This window comes from Haemorhous mexicanus, chromosome 9 (assembly GCF_027477595.1).
Source record: "Haemorhous mexicanus isolate bHaeMex1 chromosome 9, bHaeMex1.pri, whole genome shotgun sequence".
Taxonomy (NCBI): domain Eukaryota; kingdom Metazoa; phylum Chordata; class Aves; order Passeriformes; family Fringillidae; genus Haemorhous; species Haemorhous mexicanus.
Window position 1 is genome coordinate 6,774,959 of NC_082349.1, and position 17,115 is coordinate 6,792,073.

At 54.9% G+C, this 17,115-nt stretch overlaps 1 protein-coding gene across 1 annotated transcript; it reads left to right on the top strand.

The window, feature by feature from the left end:
* The first annotated feature begins 9,764 nt into the window (after window positions 1-9,764).
* DMRTA2 (DMRT like family A2) lies at window positions 9,765-13,002 on the top strand. The gene is made up of 2 exons (XM_059853851.1): window positions 9,765-11,064; window positions 11,251-13,002. The coding sequence occupies exons 1-2, from the start codon at window positions 10,572-10,574 to the stop codon at window positions 12,126-12,128; spliced, it is 1,371 nt and encodes a 456-aa protein (XP_059709834.1). The 5' UTR covers window positions 9,765-10,571; the 3' UTR covers window positions 12,129-13,002.
* Window positions 13,003-17,115: the final 4,113 nt, after the last annotated feature.

The window sequence follows — 17,115 nt, forward strand, 5'->3', positions numbered from 1 at the left end:
CTGTGATTACAGAGCTGCTGGTTAACAGAATTGTTATCTTGTACTTAGTACCAGTGAGTTTCCTTTGCTGTTTCCCAGCTCCATGTTGTGACAGTGTTCCCCAGGATTCCACAGCTCATTGCTGTTCCCTTTCCATCCACTCAGCTTGAGTGGGTTTGTTTTATTTATTGATAGCAACACCTCACCACTGATCCCTTTCTCCAGGTACTGGTGTCTGAGTACCTTGAATGACACAGGTTCCCTCACAGGTTCTTGGGGACATGGCTGGAATCCTCTCACTGTGAAAATTTGTTGAATTCTGCTTCCAGCCATCAAATCTCAGATAATGTTACTTTTTTTTTAAACTCAAGAAAATATATTTCCACTGTAGTAAACACCACTACAAATGACTAACTTAGTTGTTTCTATTTTTAATAAAAGGAGTCTTTGACACCATAAAAAAATCTTTGGCAGGTTTCCTGTTTCTGATATTTTTAATAATCCTTTACATCTTTGGTAGTTGTTCCTTGCAATCTGTCAGTTGTTTAATTCAGGATTTGTGTCTTCCAAAAGTTAAACTTCTATGGATTTTCTGATTTTCTTTTTAGTTTCCTACTTTGAGTCTCTCTTCCTATTACATCCTTGAATGTCCTGGTTCACATGACCCAACTGCTTCTTGTGGGCATTCTGCAGTCTTTTTAAGTCAGCTATGTGTGTACTCTGAGAATCTTAAGTGTCTTCAAAAGGTTTTGGTTACAATCTTAGCCTTTTACCTGTGACTTTCATTTCTCTCTGTTATCTTCTTTTTTATGCAGTTTTCTTTGAAAAAGGTAGTGCTATTTGGGTGATTTTAAAGAGTTATTATCATTTCGTAAAGTAGTGAATATAAGTATGTTTTCATTCACCTAAAAATGTCGTTTCTATAATTTTATTTGCCTCTATGCTTTATTTAATCTACTGTCACAGTCCCCATTAGCATGAGTTCCTATCACTGATAAGTATTTTATACCTTGTAATTATGGCATCCTACTCATGATTTTGCCTTTTCTAAATTTACAGGTAGACCTCATTTGTTGTCATTTTAAACCCCCCATTCTGTTGCAGCCATTTTAGGAACTTAAAAATTATTCTGATGTGTACTTTAGGAATATTTTTCATTTTGTGTAGGCCTGTTTGCCTGTTTATGTGTCCTAATTAATTAAGACTGATTGTGTAAGGGAAAGCATTTCCAAACTGGTGGCAATGGAGAAGGAGTGTTTTTAATGACAGCTATAAACTCTCTGATGCAGAAGAACAAAATAATTTATAATTTTGTGAATGTAATGAAGAAAAAAGGGGGGAGAGATTTTTTTAGAACCTTCGATTTACAGAGAACACTCCGTTGCTGAAATACACTTCTTCAAGGTTTAGACGAAGGTGAGTCAGACATTGTGCGGCTGTTGCAGCATCGTCTAACGTGGGAAAACCAAACCAAATAAACAAACAAAACCAGCAAAAAAGCGATCCCCGCCTTGATGCGGGTCCCCCGCGCCTTCGCACCTCGCGGCCGCCGGTCCCCGGGAGATGCTGCCGTGGCCGAGCGGGATGGGGCGAAGGCACCTCCCGGGCTGGTCCTGGCACCGACCGGACCGCAGCCGCCCTTCGGCCTCTCCCGGGCGGGGCGGAGCCGTCGGGGCGGAATTCCCGGGGCACCGGAGCGCTGCGGCCGCCGCCGGGCGCGGAGCCGCCCCCGCGGGTCTCCCTTCCCTTCCCTCCGCGGCCGCGTTGGCTCCGCATCCGGCCCGGCTCTGCCCGCACCTCCACCAACAATTGTTTTAAAATTATTTTAAAAGAATTAAAGCGAAGTCAAAAGAGGGAAGCACTCGGTGCGGCGCCTTCCCCCGCGGGCGGGGCCGCTCAGCCCGGCGCTGGGCGAGGGGCGCGCACGGAAAAATTGGGCATTCCCGGGGGAAAAAACCCAAAAACCCGCGAACAAACAGCCAAGCAACCAAACCCATGGAGCCACAGGCTCGGGCATCGCCCCAGCTCTGCCCGCTCCCGCTGCCCCTTCCCTCCCGAGAGCACCGGCCGGGGCTGGACGGTGCCGTGGGAGATTGCGGATGGTCCATCAATAACTTGAAAGGAGTCTGTGTTTGTGTAAGAGCCCCTTAAAATACCGCGTGTCAACTGGGAAAAGATAACAAGAATCATTTTTTGCCCCAAGTGCGTGTGGTTTTGGATGACGCTGTCTCCCGCCCCTCCTCAAACCCCCTCGATGTGTCTCTAACGATAAGAGACTGTGTTTATCTATCGCGTTCCGTCAGGATTGTTCAGGATTGTTCTGCTCCTGAGCTCCTGGGGCAATAGACATTGAAGGGGGGAATCCTCTGGCAAATCCGACCGGGGCTGTCATGATCATGAATAAAAATAAAAGGATTAATCTTCTCCTTTCGGCTAATGAAAAAATTTAGCCTCCAAAGTATGGAAGCGCAGCGATGTGCTGAGCCGGGATGCGGCCGGGCAGATGCGGGAGCGGCGCGGGGGGGGCGGTCCCGCACCTTGGGGTGTCCGTGCCGCTGCCACGGGCGGGGGCATTTCCCCACCGCCCCCTCCCCGGACCGGTCGCCGGGCCCCAGCAGGCAGGAGGGAGCTCCAGGGTTTTTAATTACACTCCTTCCCTTTGCTCCCTTCATTTTTCTGCACCCTTTGCAGTGAGACACACTTGGAATTAGAGTGGTTGTGACATTTTAGTGGCAGCTTATTGTGCGGAACACTTAAAGTTTAAAAAACAAGCCCCATAGAAGTTGAGGGGCTTAAAGCAGCCCCCTTTGTGGGGCAAGACATAGAGTTTTGATTCTGGACAATGGTGTTTCTCAAATTTCTTCCAAAAACCTGCACCCCATCTGTGATCTCAATGAAATCGCTTTTCTCTCTCCCTTCAATTCATTTGGCAAAGGCGAAGCAGATGCATGGGACGGGGTCTGAATTTTAATTATTAGGTTTTACCTGAAACAAAACAGCAAATCCTTTTTACCATGTGTTTGAAGTTAGGAGACGGGTAGGGGAATATAAAATATAATTAAAAAGCCCTCGGATCGTTAGGGAGCTGACAAGAGCCTTTTTAATGAACCTCTCGGAGCGCCCTACGGTAAATTAGCAGAGCGGGGCTTTCCCGAGTCATTCTGGCTCCGGGCTGCTGCCCCCGCGGTACCTGCGTGCTCCCGGCGGTGCCAGCGCGTGTCCCCGCGGCTGCCGGGAGGCCGCGGCACACGCGCGTGTCCCCGCGGGGCCGCGGCCATCCCCGCGGAGCCTCCGCTGCCGCGCACCGCCCGCCTGCGCGGGGCTGCGGCACCGCCCGGGCCGAGCCGCCCCCGGCCCGCGGCCGCTCCGCGACCCGCCGAGGTTCGCAGCGCTGCCGGGACGGCCCCCCCCCGCCCTCCCCGCTTCCCGCGCATTAACTCAGAGCGCATTTAACCATCAATAAGGTGCGGGGGGGAAAATTGTCTGTCACTTTAATCCATGCCCGAGGGGCTGGGAAATAAAAAGGGACAGGGAGTAGGAGGGAGGGAGAGAAAAGCAAAGGTCTTAAAGAGCCCCAAATCCGCAGGCGAGCGGTGGGAATGCGGAGCCGGGCTGGGTTCCCTGGCCCTCCGTGGGCAGCGAGCCCCGAGCAGGCAGCGCTGGCTGCGGAGGTTGATCCCGCCTGCTTTGGGAGACGAGCCGATCTCTTGCCGCGCTCCCCCGGCCGGAAAGGGGAACTCCTGCCCGCGCCCTCCTCCGCTGTGCGTCCGCTCAGCTCGCGGGTGGAAGAAGGGGAGAGCAGACCTGGGGGCCGCCATGGGCACCCCGACGCCCCCGTGCCCCCGCAGAGCGCTGTCCCCTGCCGGGACGCGTGGCTTTCCCCCTCCACAGGCGGAGGATGCTCCCCCGCCCGCCCCGCTGAAGCGATTAAGATTTCCTTCCCCCCACTTGGGAAACCCCAGCCCGAACCTCAGCCAAACCCGAGGGACACCAGCCAGCGCCGAAAGCCCTGGGGACGGACCACGGATTTTTAATTTTTAGCTCCAGCACACGGGGGAGGAGGGGTGATGGATAGATTTTTGCGTGTGAGAGCTTTTTTTCCTCTTTCTGTGTGTCGGTGTGCGTGTGTGTGGATGGGCACAAGCTCTCAGAGAAAAGAAATTTTAGAGTAACAACTAAAGGCTTTCTTGTGCAGTTATTTTAAGGGCTTTGTTCAGTGCCTGAAGGGGGATGCGCCCATTTGTTCGGGAGGGGATTCATCACATGCCCCTTTCATGTGAACCAGAGGTTAACAACCTAATGAGCACTTGGTGAAGAGATGAAGCGTGTAAAGAGCCCGATTTTCCCAAATCCTGGTCTGCTGTCTTGGGGATGTGCTACTCTAACCTCTGCTGGGCTAATAGTCTCCGCACTTCCAGCGGGGAGGCCCCGGGAAGCCCCCGGGTCCAGCGGCGCTCAGGCGGGGCAGCAGCAGCGAGGCGGCTCGGTCGCGATGCCCCGCCGGGGAGCCGGGGGGGCTCGGCCCCACCGCTACATATGTTGGGTCAAGTCTCCCCATTGTGAGCGTGTAAAAAGGTGTAAAAACTCAATCATCTGTAGCTTTTTTAAAGGGAGGGCTTACCCTGGATTTGTTGCATAATGGATTGTTAAAAAAGTAGAGGGTTGAATTAAAACTGTTCCTTAGTCACTTTTAATTAGACCACTCTATTTAATTAGCAAAGTTGAAACATGCAATTAAAATTAGCTCAGTTTAGCACATATTAAAGGAAATGGGGGACGCGGCTCCGGCTCATATTAAAGCGAGTCGGAGGAGAAATGGCGGAGAAGTCTGAGAGTAGGCGAAATGACTCTGTGGAGGTAATTCAGCCGGCGGCCATCTGTCAGAGGACCCGCCGTGCCCCTTCATCGCCATGGGCCCTGGTCCCGGTGTCTTTCCAATGACCGTCCCCGCACGGCCGGTGCCGCGGGATGGATGGTGCGAAGCCCTTCGAGGGCCGCGTGTCTGTGTTTTTAGGATGTGTCCTTCCCCAAAAGCCGGGGTTGGGTACCTGCGCCGGCCCCGGCGGATCCCCGAGGGGTCAGGCAGCCCCGGCCCCGCCGCCCGCCCCGGTTTGCGTTCCCCCCGTGCGACCGCCGGGCTGCGGGAGGAGAGGACTCCGCGCAGGAGTGTGCGGAGCCCCGAATTTCCCTTTTTTTCTTCCACAAATCTTTCCCCCTTGTCGCTTTTTCCTCCCCCACTGGGAGCCGGGAAATCGAGTTAATAATGTTTCAAATACTTGAGAATTCCGGGCTAACGGGAGTTCCGTCTCCCTTTCCTAGCTCCGGATCTGGAGAGGTTGCATGGACTAGGAGGAATGTGCCTTTTTCTTGAAGGGGGGGTAGTGGTGGTGGTAATTTTCATTCTTGTAATATTGGTTTGGGGATAATTACTTTTAATGTCAAAAAGATTTAGTTTAATATCATCTCTATTAGGCGGCTGGGCGGATAATTAAAAGTGAAGATGATAGCAGCAGGGAAACAGATGGCATTTGCTTACTTTGATTCAGTAGGTAAATAATGAAAAAGTCAATGGCAAACCCCCTAGAACAATTGAAACCTTAAAGAGCACTAACATTAGCAGGCACTTACAAACTGTCTTCCGCTAAGAACGAGATGAAAATACACTAATCAAGAACTATATTTCTCTGGGATGCTTCCGAGGGCTGCGCTGCCTGCGGGCGTGCGTGTCCCTTCCCCCGCATGGCAGCCAATAGCCGGGCGCTTTTTAATTAAGATTTTACTACTGCAACCGGGGGAAGCTGCAGCAGCACCGTTGCTGCAGCCCTCTCGAACTTGGGCACCGGAGCAGCCGTACACGAGAAGCCTTTAGGTGAATGAAGGGGAGTGAGGAGAGAAAGAAACACCGCAGAAATCGGGGCTTCTTCAGAATAAATATATGAAATTAGCATTTAATGTCGTGTTTTAGCGGGCTGACCCAGCCGTGAGCGCTGGGCCGTGGTGCGTTTCTGGATGCTGCCAGAGTCAAAGGCACGGCGGGGATAACTGAGCAGCAACCGGGGCACCGAAACGCGACGTCCCTGGTCATCCCTGTAATGAAGTAGTATCGACTTTCACGCGTCTGGAGGGCGCGGGCTGCCCTGACCACGGTGTGAGTCCCTCTAGCACCCTTTAGCCCCGGTGGCCCCGGGGGTCGGCGGCTTTCCGCGCCCGGCCCGGGCAGGGCACCCGCCCCGCTCCCCGGAGCCTGCCCGGGCGCCCGGTGCCGGCCCGGCTGCTCCTGCGGGGAGGAGGAGGGGAGCTGGGTCCAAGCCTGAGTTCCTCTCGTGGTTTGACGCTGCGAGTTGCTCCCAGAGCCAAGCTGGGAGCGAGACCAGTCTCGGGGGCTTTAAAGTCGCATTTCACCGGGTTTGGAGAAATGAATTTCTCTTTCTATGTCCCGCCCGGGCAGCGGGAGCGCGGCTGCTCTGTGCGTGCCTAAAACAAACATCCCTCCCCCAGAAAGACACGGGAGCGGGGATGTACAAGAAGATTTTATTGTGCCTCGTCAAACAGAAATGAATTGCAGTAGGAGAGAAGGGAGGAAGAAGGGAGGGGTGGGGGGAGAGCAACATCCACCTCCCCGCTGCCTCCCGTCCGTACTCACACACACACTGGGCTCTGGCAGGCCGGGACAGAGCTGGAGAAAGCCCCGAGCCCACGGCAAGTCCTGGCCGCGCCTCTGCTGCTCCGGGCGAACTCCCAGCTTAGGGGTGGTTGGTTTGAATAAATCTGTGAAATGTGCGCACTGTCTGGGTCCACAGCGAAAGTTTTCAATGGAAAATACGGACAGGGGAGAAATTATTATTATTATTTTTGCTGTTAAAATATTAAATAGGTGAGAAGTGTGATTCCGGGCTCTCATTTTCTAAACTCACCTCGTAAGAGAAGAGCAACACAAGAATAGTTGGGTCCCGGTTGGAAGCGGCCCCTCCAGCCACTTTCCTCCTGGAGAGCGGAAAGGCAGAGTCTCCCTGAGCCCGGAGCAGGGTGCTGAGTCCCAGAAGAGGCCTCGGCTCCGGGTCAGGAGCGACCCCGGCAAAGATCGGCTCTTCCCGGGCGCGGCGGCTTCGGCTCCTGCCCCCTCCGCCTCCGGGCCCCGGCCGGGGCTGCTGCCGGCCCTGGGGGCGGCCGGAGACGAGCGGGGCGTGGGAAACCGTCAAGCACTCCTGAAACCGGGGCAGATTTGGACAAATGTCCTCAGAACTTGCTGAATCCTGGAGTTGCGTTACGTATTCGTGCAATTTAAAATTTTTTATTGAATAAACCCCTTTTATTACGATGTCGGATTGACAGTGAGTGTAACATTTAAAACCAACACATGGCTAAGTGTTTTGGACGAGGGGGTGTCCTCTGCTGGCTTTGGGCGAGCAGCAGAAACAGGTACTGGGCGTTTACGTGCCCAGCTCCGGGACACCGCACCCAACTCTGCGTGTCACAGTGAGCGGGGCCGTGCGGCAGGAGCCCAGGAAACAGCCTGGGGACAGAGATGCTGCAGCTTGTGTGCTCCAACTTCAACACCGCAACACCGCTGTTTGCAATGTTACTGAAAGCCTGAGGCTCCGAACAGAAACCACCGCGTTTCACTGGCTGATTACTGACCCACTCTTGGGTTGGTTTTTGGGTTTTTTTGGTCGTTGTTCTTGTTTGTTTAGTTGTTTTGTTTTGTTTGTTTGTTTTTTCCATGGTTGTTTCCAAAATAGATAGTTTTAAACAGCCATAAACGGAAAGGATAACCCAGCCCTTTAATTGAAGTCAGAGCTGAAAGACAAGGGAATGAGGGAAATCGGCGTAACCCGTCCTTGTGTTGTTGGTGGCGGGCTGCCTCGCGGGGGGGGAAAGGGAAGGTATTTGCTGAAAAAAACCCCATCACAACCCCAAACAAAACTGCCAGGAAAAAGGAAAAATGTTTAACATTTTCTCCATGTTAAACAAACATAAACCAATACTTTAAATGTTTTTTATTAGGTCTGATCGAGTTCTACGAATTCCCAATTAAATCAGATGGTTTAAGTAATACTCCCCGGAGAATAAAATTAGTGGTTGCGAATAAAATCAATTCGGATATTTTGACTTGGCTGCTGTAATAAATAAAGGTGTTATAACACCTAAATCACGAGGAGTGGGTAGCAGCTGCACCCGCAGAAAATCGGGTAGGAAAGCGCACAGAAAAAAAGGAGGAAGACGGATGTAAGTGTAATAAAAATGTTGAAAATTTGGAGGGCTCTGCAATTGCGCTTTTCGCAACCACGGAAGGAGAGTGACCAAGGGGAAGAGTCATCGCAGCACCAGCGAGCGCTGCGGGTCCTGCAGCGGGGCTGTCCCGCGGCCCTGCGCGGTCTCCAGCCCGCCGAGGAAGCGGCGGGCAGCGCCCGCACGCTCCGAGCGCAGCCGGGCCTTTCTCTGCTCCCGGCTCGGAGCCCGCAGCTCCCGGGGCACCCACCCGGGAAGGCACCGGGAGCAGGTCCCGCGGCGTGGCAGCGCAGGTGGGGATGATGAAGCGACGGGAGGAGGCCCCGACCACCGGTGGACGGTTCCTGCTACGGGAAAGGACTCGTGAAAAAAAAACTTTAGAAAGTGCCGAGGAGGACGGAGATCCCTCGTGGGAAAGAGAGGGGAGAACCCTGGGGAAAGGAGACGGCGTTATTTCCCACCGAAGTGCTACCTCCTCCCGCTACCAGCGAAGGTGACGTCAAACCCGGGTGGCTGATGCTAAAACAAAAGCTCCGGGGTTAATATACAGTTACCAGCCCGGCAGCCTCCTCCTCCTCAAAAATCAGTCCCTCGGGTTTATTGTCCCCGCGGGGAAGGCGCCTGTTGAACATGTAGTCACGCAAACAGCTGGCAGGAGAAAGAAAGAACGAACTTTACTTTCTGGGGAGCGAAGGGCGGGCAGGGCTCGGCTCCCCCAGCCTAAAGCTCAGAGAAAGGATGGAAAATCATACTCACCTCGGGCTTCTCCTGATGCGGCAGCACTTGGACATTCACCTGCGGGTGTGTGGAGAGAGAGGGAGAGGGGAGAGAGAGAGAAGAGAGGAAGAGAGGAAGGAAGGATGGAAGGAAGGGATGAAGGGAGGAAGAGAGGAAGAGAGGAAGGAAGAGAGGAAGGAAGGAAGAGAGGAAGGAAGGAAGAGAGGAAGGAAGGAAGGAAGAGAGGAAGGAAGGAAGGAAGGAAGGAAGGAAGGAAGGAAGGAAGGAAGGAAGGAAGGAAGGAAGGAAGGAAGGAAGGAAGGAAGGAAGGAAGGAAGGAAGGAAGGAAGGAAGGAAGGAAGGAAGGAAGGAAGGAAGGAAGGAAGGAAGGAAGGAAGGAAGGAAGGAATAGAGGCGTCGTTACGTACTATCATAAAACAAAATCTCCAAGGGGAGGGGAGAGACCATAAATTGAATTGTCACCTTGCACAGCATATTCCCCCCTCCCCTTCTGACAAGTAACACCCAGGGAAAAAAAATATCAAACGGTTGGCAAGTACCGTTACCAATAAATTAAAAAAAAGCAAAGCAAAGGAGAAGAGGGCCAAACCCTGTCGAACGCAGGGGTGTCGGGGCGCGGGCGGTGTTTCCAGGCACACCCCCGCTGTCCCGCTGTCCCCTCGGTGCCCCCCGGGCGCTCCCGGCGCTCCGCGGGCGCGGCGGGCGCGGCGCGGCCAATCAGCGCGGCGCGCGCGGGCCCTGGCCAATGGCAAGCGCCACATTGTTGTCCAATGTTGCCTAATGGCAACGCGGGCCGCAACAATAGCGCGAGTGGCGGCGCGGGTGGCGGCGCGGCGGGCAGCGCTCCTCTCCGCTCTGCTCCGCTCCCTCCGTCCGCTCCGCACCGCCAGGGCCGCGCCGCCTCCCGGGGGGCTCCGCGCCCGGCCCTGTCCGCCCGCCTGCTCCGGGCTCGCCGCGGCTCCTCCGCCCATCTGCGGAGGTGCTGCTCGGGAGACAAGGCGATTTTTGTTTTTTTCCCCCCCGCTATTCTCTGCTGGATTTCAGCCTCTGCGGCTCGTGGCGAGGGATCCTGTCGTTGAAGGTGCCGGATTGTTCTTTGAAGGGACACTGCTAGTCTGTGGCCGCAGTTACAGGGGGACGGGGGAACGGAGCTTAGCGAGCAGCTCGGGTGTGGGGAGCGGCGAGCCCGCGAGCGCGGACGGGAGAGCTCGGCTTTGAGCCTGGCGCGATGAACTTGGTGCTGCCCCGCCAGATGCGCACGGAGAGCAAGGAAGCGAGAGTGATTTAAGTTTTCTCGGATTTTATTGTGCTAGCTTTGCTTTTCGGGCGCGGAGGGGAGGAGGGCGCGGAACGGCTCCCGACGGGCCCCTCCTCACTTGAACCCCTCTCCGGGGCCGTGTGCCGGTGCGGGAGGACGGGGGCGTCGAGCGAGGCGAGAGGACAGGCGCTGGGGTTTGCATGCCCGCTGCCGGGGCTCTGTGTGTCCCCCACTCGTGATTGCCCTTGAAGGCGACGGGACCCTCTCCGCGCCCGGGCGCGGGTGCGGCGCAGGGGCTCCCCCACCCCGCGTCGCTTTGGGGGAGGCCGGGGAGGGGGGGCCGCTCTCTCGGGGCGGGCTCGCCGGGATGGAGCTGCGGTCGGAGCTGCCTAGCGTGCCAGCCGCGCCCCCCCCGGTACCCCCCAGCTCGGTGGCGGCTGCGGCGGCTGCGGCGGCGGCCACGCTGCCGGTGAGCGTGGCCGGGAGCTTGCTGCGGGCTCCGCCGCTGCTGCTGCGGGCGGCCGAGAAGTACCCGCGGACGCCCAAGTGCGCCCGGTGCCGCAACCACGGGGTGGTGTCGGCGCTGAAGGGCCACAAGCGGTACTGCCGCTGGAAGGACTGCATGTGCGCCAAGTGCACCCTCATCGCCGAGCGCCAGCGCGTCATGGCCGCTCAGGTGGCGCTGCGCCGGCAGCAGGCGCAGGAGGAGAACGAGGCCCGTGAGCTGCAGCTGCTCTACGGCACGGCCGAGGGGCTGGCGCTGGCGGCCGCCAACGGCATCATCCCGCCCCGGCCCGCGTACGAGGTGTTCGGCTCCGTCTGCGCCGGGGCCGGCGGCGAGGGAGGCGCCGGCGCCTCAGGTAAGGCCGCGCTGCGAGCCCTCGGGGCGGGAGTGATGGTGGGAAGGGGCCTGGAGAGGCGGCGGGAGACGAGCGGGGCGCGGAGCTGAGAGCGGGTGGCCCCGGAGACGGCCGGGGTGCTCCGCGGGGCCCGCCGGGGTCAGTCCCACTGACGGTCTCTCTTCCTTCTGTCCCCCCGGCCCGCAGAGTCCAAGATGCAGAAGTTCGAGCTGTTCCCCAAGACGCTGCTGCCGAGCCGCGCCGTCACCCCCCAGCAGGCGGGCGGGAAGCCCCTCTCCCCGGACGGCGAGTCCGTGCCCGGCACCTCCTCCCCAGATGCTCGCCATGGCTCGGGCTCGGAGAACGGGGACGGCGAGTCCTTCCTGAGCTCACCCGTCTCCAAGGGCCCGAAGGAGGGGGAGGAGAGCCCGGGCTCCATCAGCCCGCTGGGCTCGGACTCGGGCTCAGAGGCGGACAAGGACGAGCAGGACCCGTCGCCCTCGGCCGGCGGCCGGCAGCGGACTCCCATCGACATCCTGACTCGCGTCTTCCCGGCGCACAAGCGCAGCGTGCTGGAGCTGGTGCTGCAGGGCTGCGGCGGGGACGTGGTACAGGCCATCGAGCAGATCCTCAACAACCGCGGCCCGGAGAAGGGTCCCGAGGAGGGCTGGGCCCGGGACGGCGCCTTGCAGGGCCTGCCGCCCACCCCCGCCGCCGCCGCCGCTCACCACCGGCCCTTGATCGCCGGCGCCATGGCCCCGGCCATCGGCACGCTGGGCAGCCGCTCCGCTTTCTCCCCGCTGCAGCCCAACGCCACGCACTTCGGGGCCGAGGCCGGCGCCTACCCCCTGGGCACCCACCTGGGACTGAACCCGCTGCGCCTCGCCTACTCGGCGCACAGCCGGGGACTGGCCTTCATGACCCCCTACTCCACGGCCGGGCTGATGCCCACGCTGGGGTTCCGGCCGCCCGTGGACTACGCCTTCAGCGACCTGATGCGGGACCGCTCCGCCGTGCACAAGGAGCAGGTGTACTCCGGCGGGCTCTACGGGCCCATGGTCAACAACACCCCCGAGAAGCAATAGCGGCTTCCTAAAGCTCGTCTGTGTAGAGGTAGCTAGGTAGGCACGGGTGGACGGACACGGGTGGCTCGCTCTCCCCCGTGCAGGCGGTGGTTGCGTGCAGAGCCCGGCGCGGACAGGCGTAGGTGTGTTAAGGTGATAAAGGTGCACTTTCATTGTCCAGACATGAGTCACTCTTTGTTGCTTATGGCCATAAGCATGGATATCCTCGGCGCGGCGTGGGGTGTGCACTCACGCGAGCGCTCCTTCCCACACACATACATATATATATATATGTATACTAGCAAGTGTATAATGTTATAAAATGGAAATCTAAGTTATTAATGTAACTCGTAGGTGAACTTGGTATTAACGTTAAGCTAAAGGTTAGGCAGCGCATTGTAATACTTACCAGGCATATAGATGAAACATTTTCAAATTGAAAACCTTTTCCTTCCCGCCCCCAGAAACGTTGCGGTCTGTATATAACATTGGAAAGTAGATATATTTGTAACTGTCCGTAGGACCCTGGCGCCAATGGTGTACGATGGTTTAATAAGCCTCCTTCATTTGTGATCTGCAAGAAAATTGCTTTCTTGTTCCGATGTAGCAAACTTCTTGCTGTTTCTAACAGGTAATTCTGTGTTTCCATTTCATAGAAATAAATGTTATTTTCTATTAAAAAAAAATCGGTCTTATGAATGGCAAGTGATATTTTATGAGATGATGGAAGTGTGGTTTGGGAAATTCATTTGACAAGTACATTCAATATTTAAAGGAGTTTATGCAAATAGTACAAACATGTTTACTACATTTTTATCATGGTCAAACTAGATATTCTTCAGATAAATTTATAAATAAAAACGAAGCATACAAGCAAGAGCAAATTCCTTATCAACTGAAATTGTTGAATACGTTTATTTCTGGTTCTTGTCTTTTTCTTATTTATGCCTGCGGAAAAAATCCCTAACAAACCTACAGAAGTGTAAATTTAGGCAGGATTTCTCTCTTCGGTATCTGATGTTTTTTGTCATATTTAGGAAATTTGGAAGTGTTGCAAGGAGAAGCCCGGTTAAAGCAAATCCCACCTTGCGACCTGCGGGTTGTGTAGCAGCAGTAAGTTTTACTCCTCTTATCTGAAATCGGATTGTGCCTTCCAGTGGTTTTCGTGTCAAAATAAGCAAAGGGGTCTGTAATAATGACGTTTTTTCCAGAATGTAAAGGTGCGTTTGCGGCAGAGGTGGATGAGTTAAGATCAGGGAAGGTTTCAGAGCTGTTTTCAGAGCTGGATGTCCTTCACCCTCATCCGAGGGTAAAGGCTACTCGCGCGGGGCTCTTTTATTTTTTCTTCCTCTCTATTTTTTTTTTTTTTTTTTTTTTTTTGGCAACGGTGCCCAAATGTTCTCGGAGATCAAAAAGTCTGAAGGGCTTTCCTGCCTCTATTTATTTCTGCACTGGGACGAGCCGGGGGCAGCGGGCGTGCCCCCGTGCATCCCGAGAGGCGATCCCGCCCAAGGCCGGAGCGTGACTTTCCTGCCAGTCCTGGGAGTGTTTGGCCCAGGAAAACTATTACTCACAAAGAACAAGTTCAGTGCATGGTTGAATTAAGACTGTAAAAGCTCCTAAAGTTGGTTGGTATGGAAACCTAATCCCAGCGAACCTCTCCGTGGCACAGCTGGACTGTTTACTTTCTCACTTCAAATATAACTGTGTAAACATTGGCTGGGAGCTGCCAGCGCGGCTCCTACCAACCAGTTAATGTACTGGTGGGGCTGGGAGCGCAGCAGTCCCGCCGCAGCTACGGGGGGAAGCTCCTGGGTAAAATCAAATTGCATCAAAACGCAATTCTTCCGTCCCGCATGCCATTGAACAACTTGGATACAATTTTACGATTTTCTTAAAAAAAAAAAAAAAAAACCAAACCAAAACCAAACCCAAAACAAAACCCAAAACAAAAAAGTAAGTAAATACTGCAGATTACACCTAGGCAAATACTTTTGACCCCGGTCCATCCTCAGAGCAGCCAAATCAATACCGCAAGGGAAACTTTTTAGAGTCTCGTGTTCCAAGAGAGAGTGAAACTTAATATTACTACAATAAAACGGTTTAATAAAGAAGGGCTTTAATAGTGAGCTAATTTGATTGAGTTTCCTAATTCCACTTTAATTGGAAAAGGAGTTGTCTGTTTGGTTATAAAGTGCTAGGGTTATGTTAGACTGGGAAAAAAAAAAAGATGGACGTTGAGCATCTGAATAAACTTTTTTTTCCCTATTTTTTTTCCTTTTTTGCTTGGCAGCTGACTTTGTGCAGGATGGGTTTCCATATCTAGGATTATGAACGGGCTACAAAGAGCTGCTACTTAAAGAAATCAGGTCGCCACATTTCTCCTATTCTAGCCCTGTTGAGAAGGGCTTAGGAGCTGTTGATTTAACTCAGCTCCCCTTTTAATTATAAAAGCCATTCTTGTGTAGTTAGGCGAGCTGGACAATTTATCAGAATTGTTGCCGTGTCTTGGAGGTTGGCTTGAGCTTGGATTTATACAACCGACAATGGGGATCACGACGATTAACTTTCATGCGGGTAGTTTAGGCAGTTAGATTGGGGGGGAGCAGGAGGAGGGAGAGGGGGTGAGAGTTTCCGATAAATTATCGTAGCGAAGTAATTCTCTTAGATTTAAAAAAAAAAAAGAAGAAAAAAAAATCCCTTGGGTTTGGAGCTGCCTCGGAGAGGTTCGTATACAGAAGCCTCTGTCAGAACATAAAATATTCAGGTCCCTTTTAGAGTAAAATAAAATGCTGTCACTTGAATAAAAATCGGCGGAACCGAGTATAAATTATTTGTGAAGCAGAGAGGCTGCGGGCGAGCGCTCGCAAACTTCCCTGTTAATTAAATCTTAATCCACGGGTCGCAGGAAGCGGCGGAGCTGTAGCAGCGGCTGCTGTACATACAGCGGGACACGTTCCAGAGTTATATTAACTGCACTCGTGTTTAATATGAATCAGCCCTAATCCACAGCATAATAAAGATCAAATTAGACTAACCATTTAGTAGCGAAATGACATTCCTTCACCTAAAATGAACCTCCCCGCGCCGTGCGCGCTGCGAGGCAGCCTGGGCAGCGCGGCCGGGCGGGCCGGCGGCGGGGCCCGGCTCGGGCTGAGCCCGGCGGCCGGGGCGGCCTTTTCCAGGCCGGCCACTTTAGTTTTCAGCCCGAGGGGGGAACCCCCGCTACACTCCCACGCTTCTCAGAGCCGCCTCTTCCCCACCCCTCCGCACACCCGGCTGGCTGCCGAGGGCCCGCGGATGGAGCGGGCAGGTGTCGCCGGCCCGGAGCGTCCCCTGTCCGCTGCTGGCGCCAGGGGAGCACCCACGACAGGGAAGGGTGGTGCTCCTGCTTCCAGGCGGCGCCCTGGGCAGCCAGGGCCGGGTTGTTATACTGGAGACCGAGGGAAGAGTCCCGTCTCCCCCTCTGTCTTTCCCGCGGCCACGGGAGCGCTGTCGCGCTGTCCCGGGACTCGCTGCCCCGTTTCCCAGGCTGGAAACCACCCCGCATCCCGGCGCTGCCCGCAGAGGAGGGACGGGACGGGATGGGACGGGCCGGGGCGGCCTTTTGTGCCGGCGCTGAGCAAACACAGCTGCCGCCGGTGGCACCGATGGAGGGAACGCGGCTCTCACCGTCCCACCCCTCGCCCCCGCTCCCGGCCGTGCCTCCTCCGCGCTCCCCTGGGCGAGGTGACACCCGGTACCCCGCGGCTCCCGGGCTGATCTCATCGGCGGGAGCGCGGCGCCGGTGTCAGGCACACCAACTTCTCACGTCCCCCGGCGAGGGGACACCTCTGCCTCTTCTCACGGTGCGGGCATCCCCCCCGTGTTGTCATAACATCCCCATGGCAACTGCGGCAATTACTCCTATGCCAGAACAACAATGGGAAAGTATTTAATATATTTAAATGTGATTAAGCAGGTGGAAGAAACGAGGAGGAGCAGCTCCGTAGGAAGAGCCGGCGGAGGCTTCCAGGGAGCCCCGGGGGCTGCAGCTCTCCCGGGGCAGCAGCGGCACGTCTGGAACTCCACAGATGGAAGGGAGCGAGGGACGCGGAGTTACACCGGGACAGGAACGGAGTGTTTCACCGTTTTCTGCTGCCTTTAACGCCAATTGAGGCACGTGAAAATTCATTCCGATTTCCATCTCTCGGAATTTCGTCAGAAATACTAACACGCGTTGCAAAAGAATATTTCCCCCCCGATACTGTTCCTTTCCAGTTTCCCCTTTATTTTTCTCTACCTTATTTATTAGGAAGAAAACCAAAAAAGCCCCACAAACCCGCTGTGAGCCCTAAGTTCGGAAAATAAAAGGCACGGAAAAAAACCCCCTGAAACTGCACAAAACTGGTTTGTATCCCATCTCCAAAACGAGCTTACTAGGAAAAAAGAACGCCTAGGAAACATCACTAGGAAAAAAAAAAAAAAAAAAAAGGAAGAAAAGAGAAAAAGATAAAATTAATTTAGACAGACACTTTAACATGAAAATTATTCCTTTGCAGCCACTTCCCCTCATTTCTATGTAATGAGGGAATCTACAACCAACAGAAGAGATGCTGCTGACCCAGGGAGCCACGGCCACTGCCGGGGCGGTGGATGATGTCCAGCGAGAGCTGCTGCTGCCTTTCCCCGGGAGCGGCCGGGGCTCGGCCAGCGGGGCCGGACAATCCACCTTGGCCTTGAATTCACCGTTAAATTGTGTGCCCGGTTGCGGGTTAGGTGGAATTACCGAGTGGGTTTGGCGGGAATTAATTACTGAGTGCGGCGGCAAGGGGAGGAGGGTGCGGTGCTGATGCGGGGGAGGTGCTGTTAGTGCGAGGGACCTGCCCTGGGGCAGGAAGAGGTTAAAGGGTGCGGGGATGAGCTGCCTCACCCTGGCTAACAGCGATGAGAGCCAAAAAAGCTGGAGAAGATATACCGGCAAGAAATTCTGGTGCTGGATGATGCCTAAAGGTAAAAGAAGGGTGGA

Bases quoted from the DNA above. Each gene is read 5' to 3' on its own strand.
- DMRTA2 (XM_059853851.1), top strand. From the start codon at position 10,572: ATGGAGCTGCGGTCGGAGCTGCCTAGCGTGCCAGCCGCGCCCCCCCCG. The intron at 11,065-11,250 runs GTAAGGCCGCGC...CCCGGCCCGCAG, and splicing joins GGGAGGCGCCGGCGCCTCAG to AGTCCAAGATGCAGAAGTTC.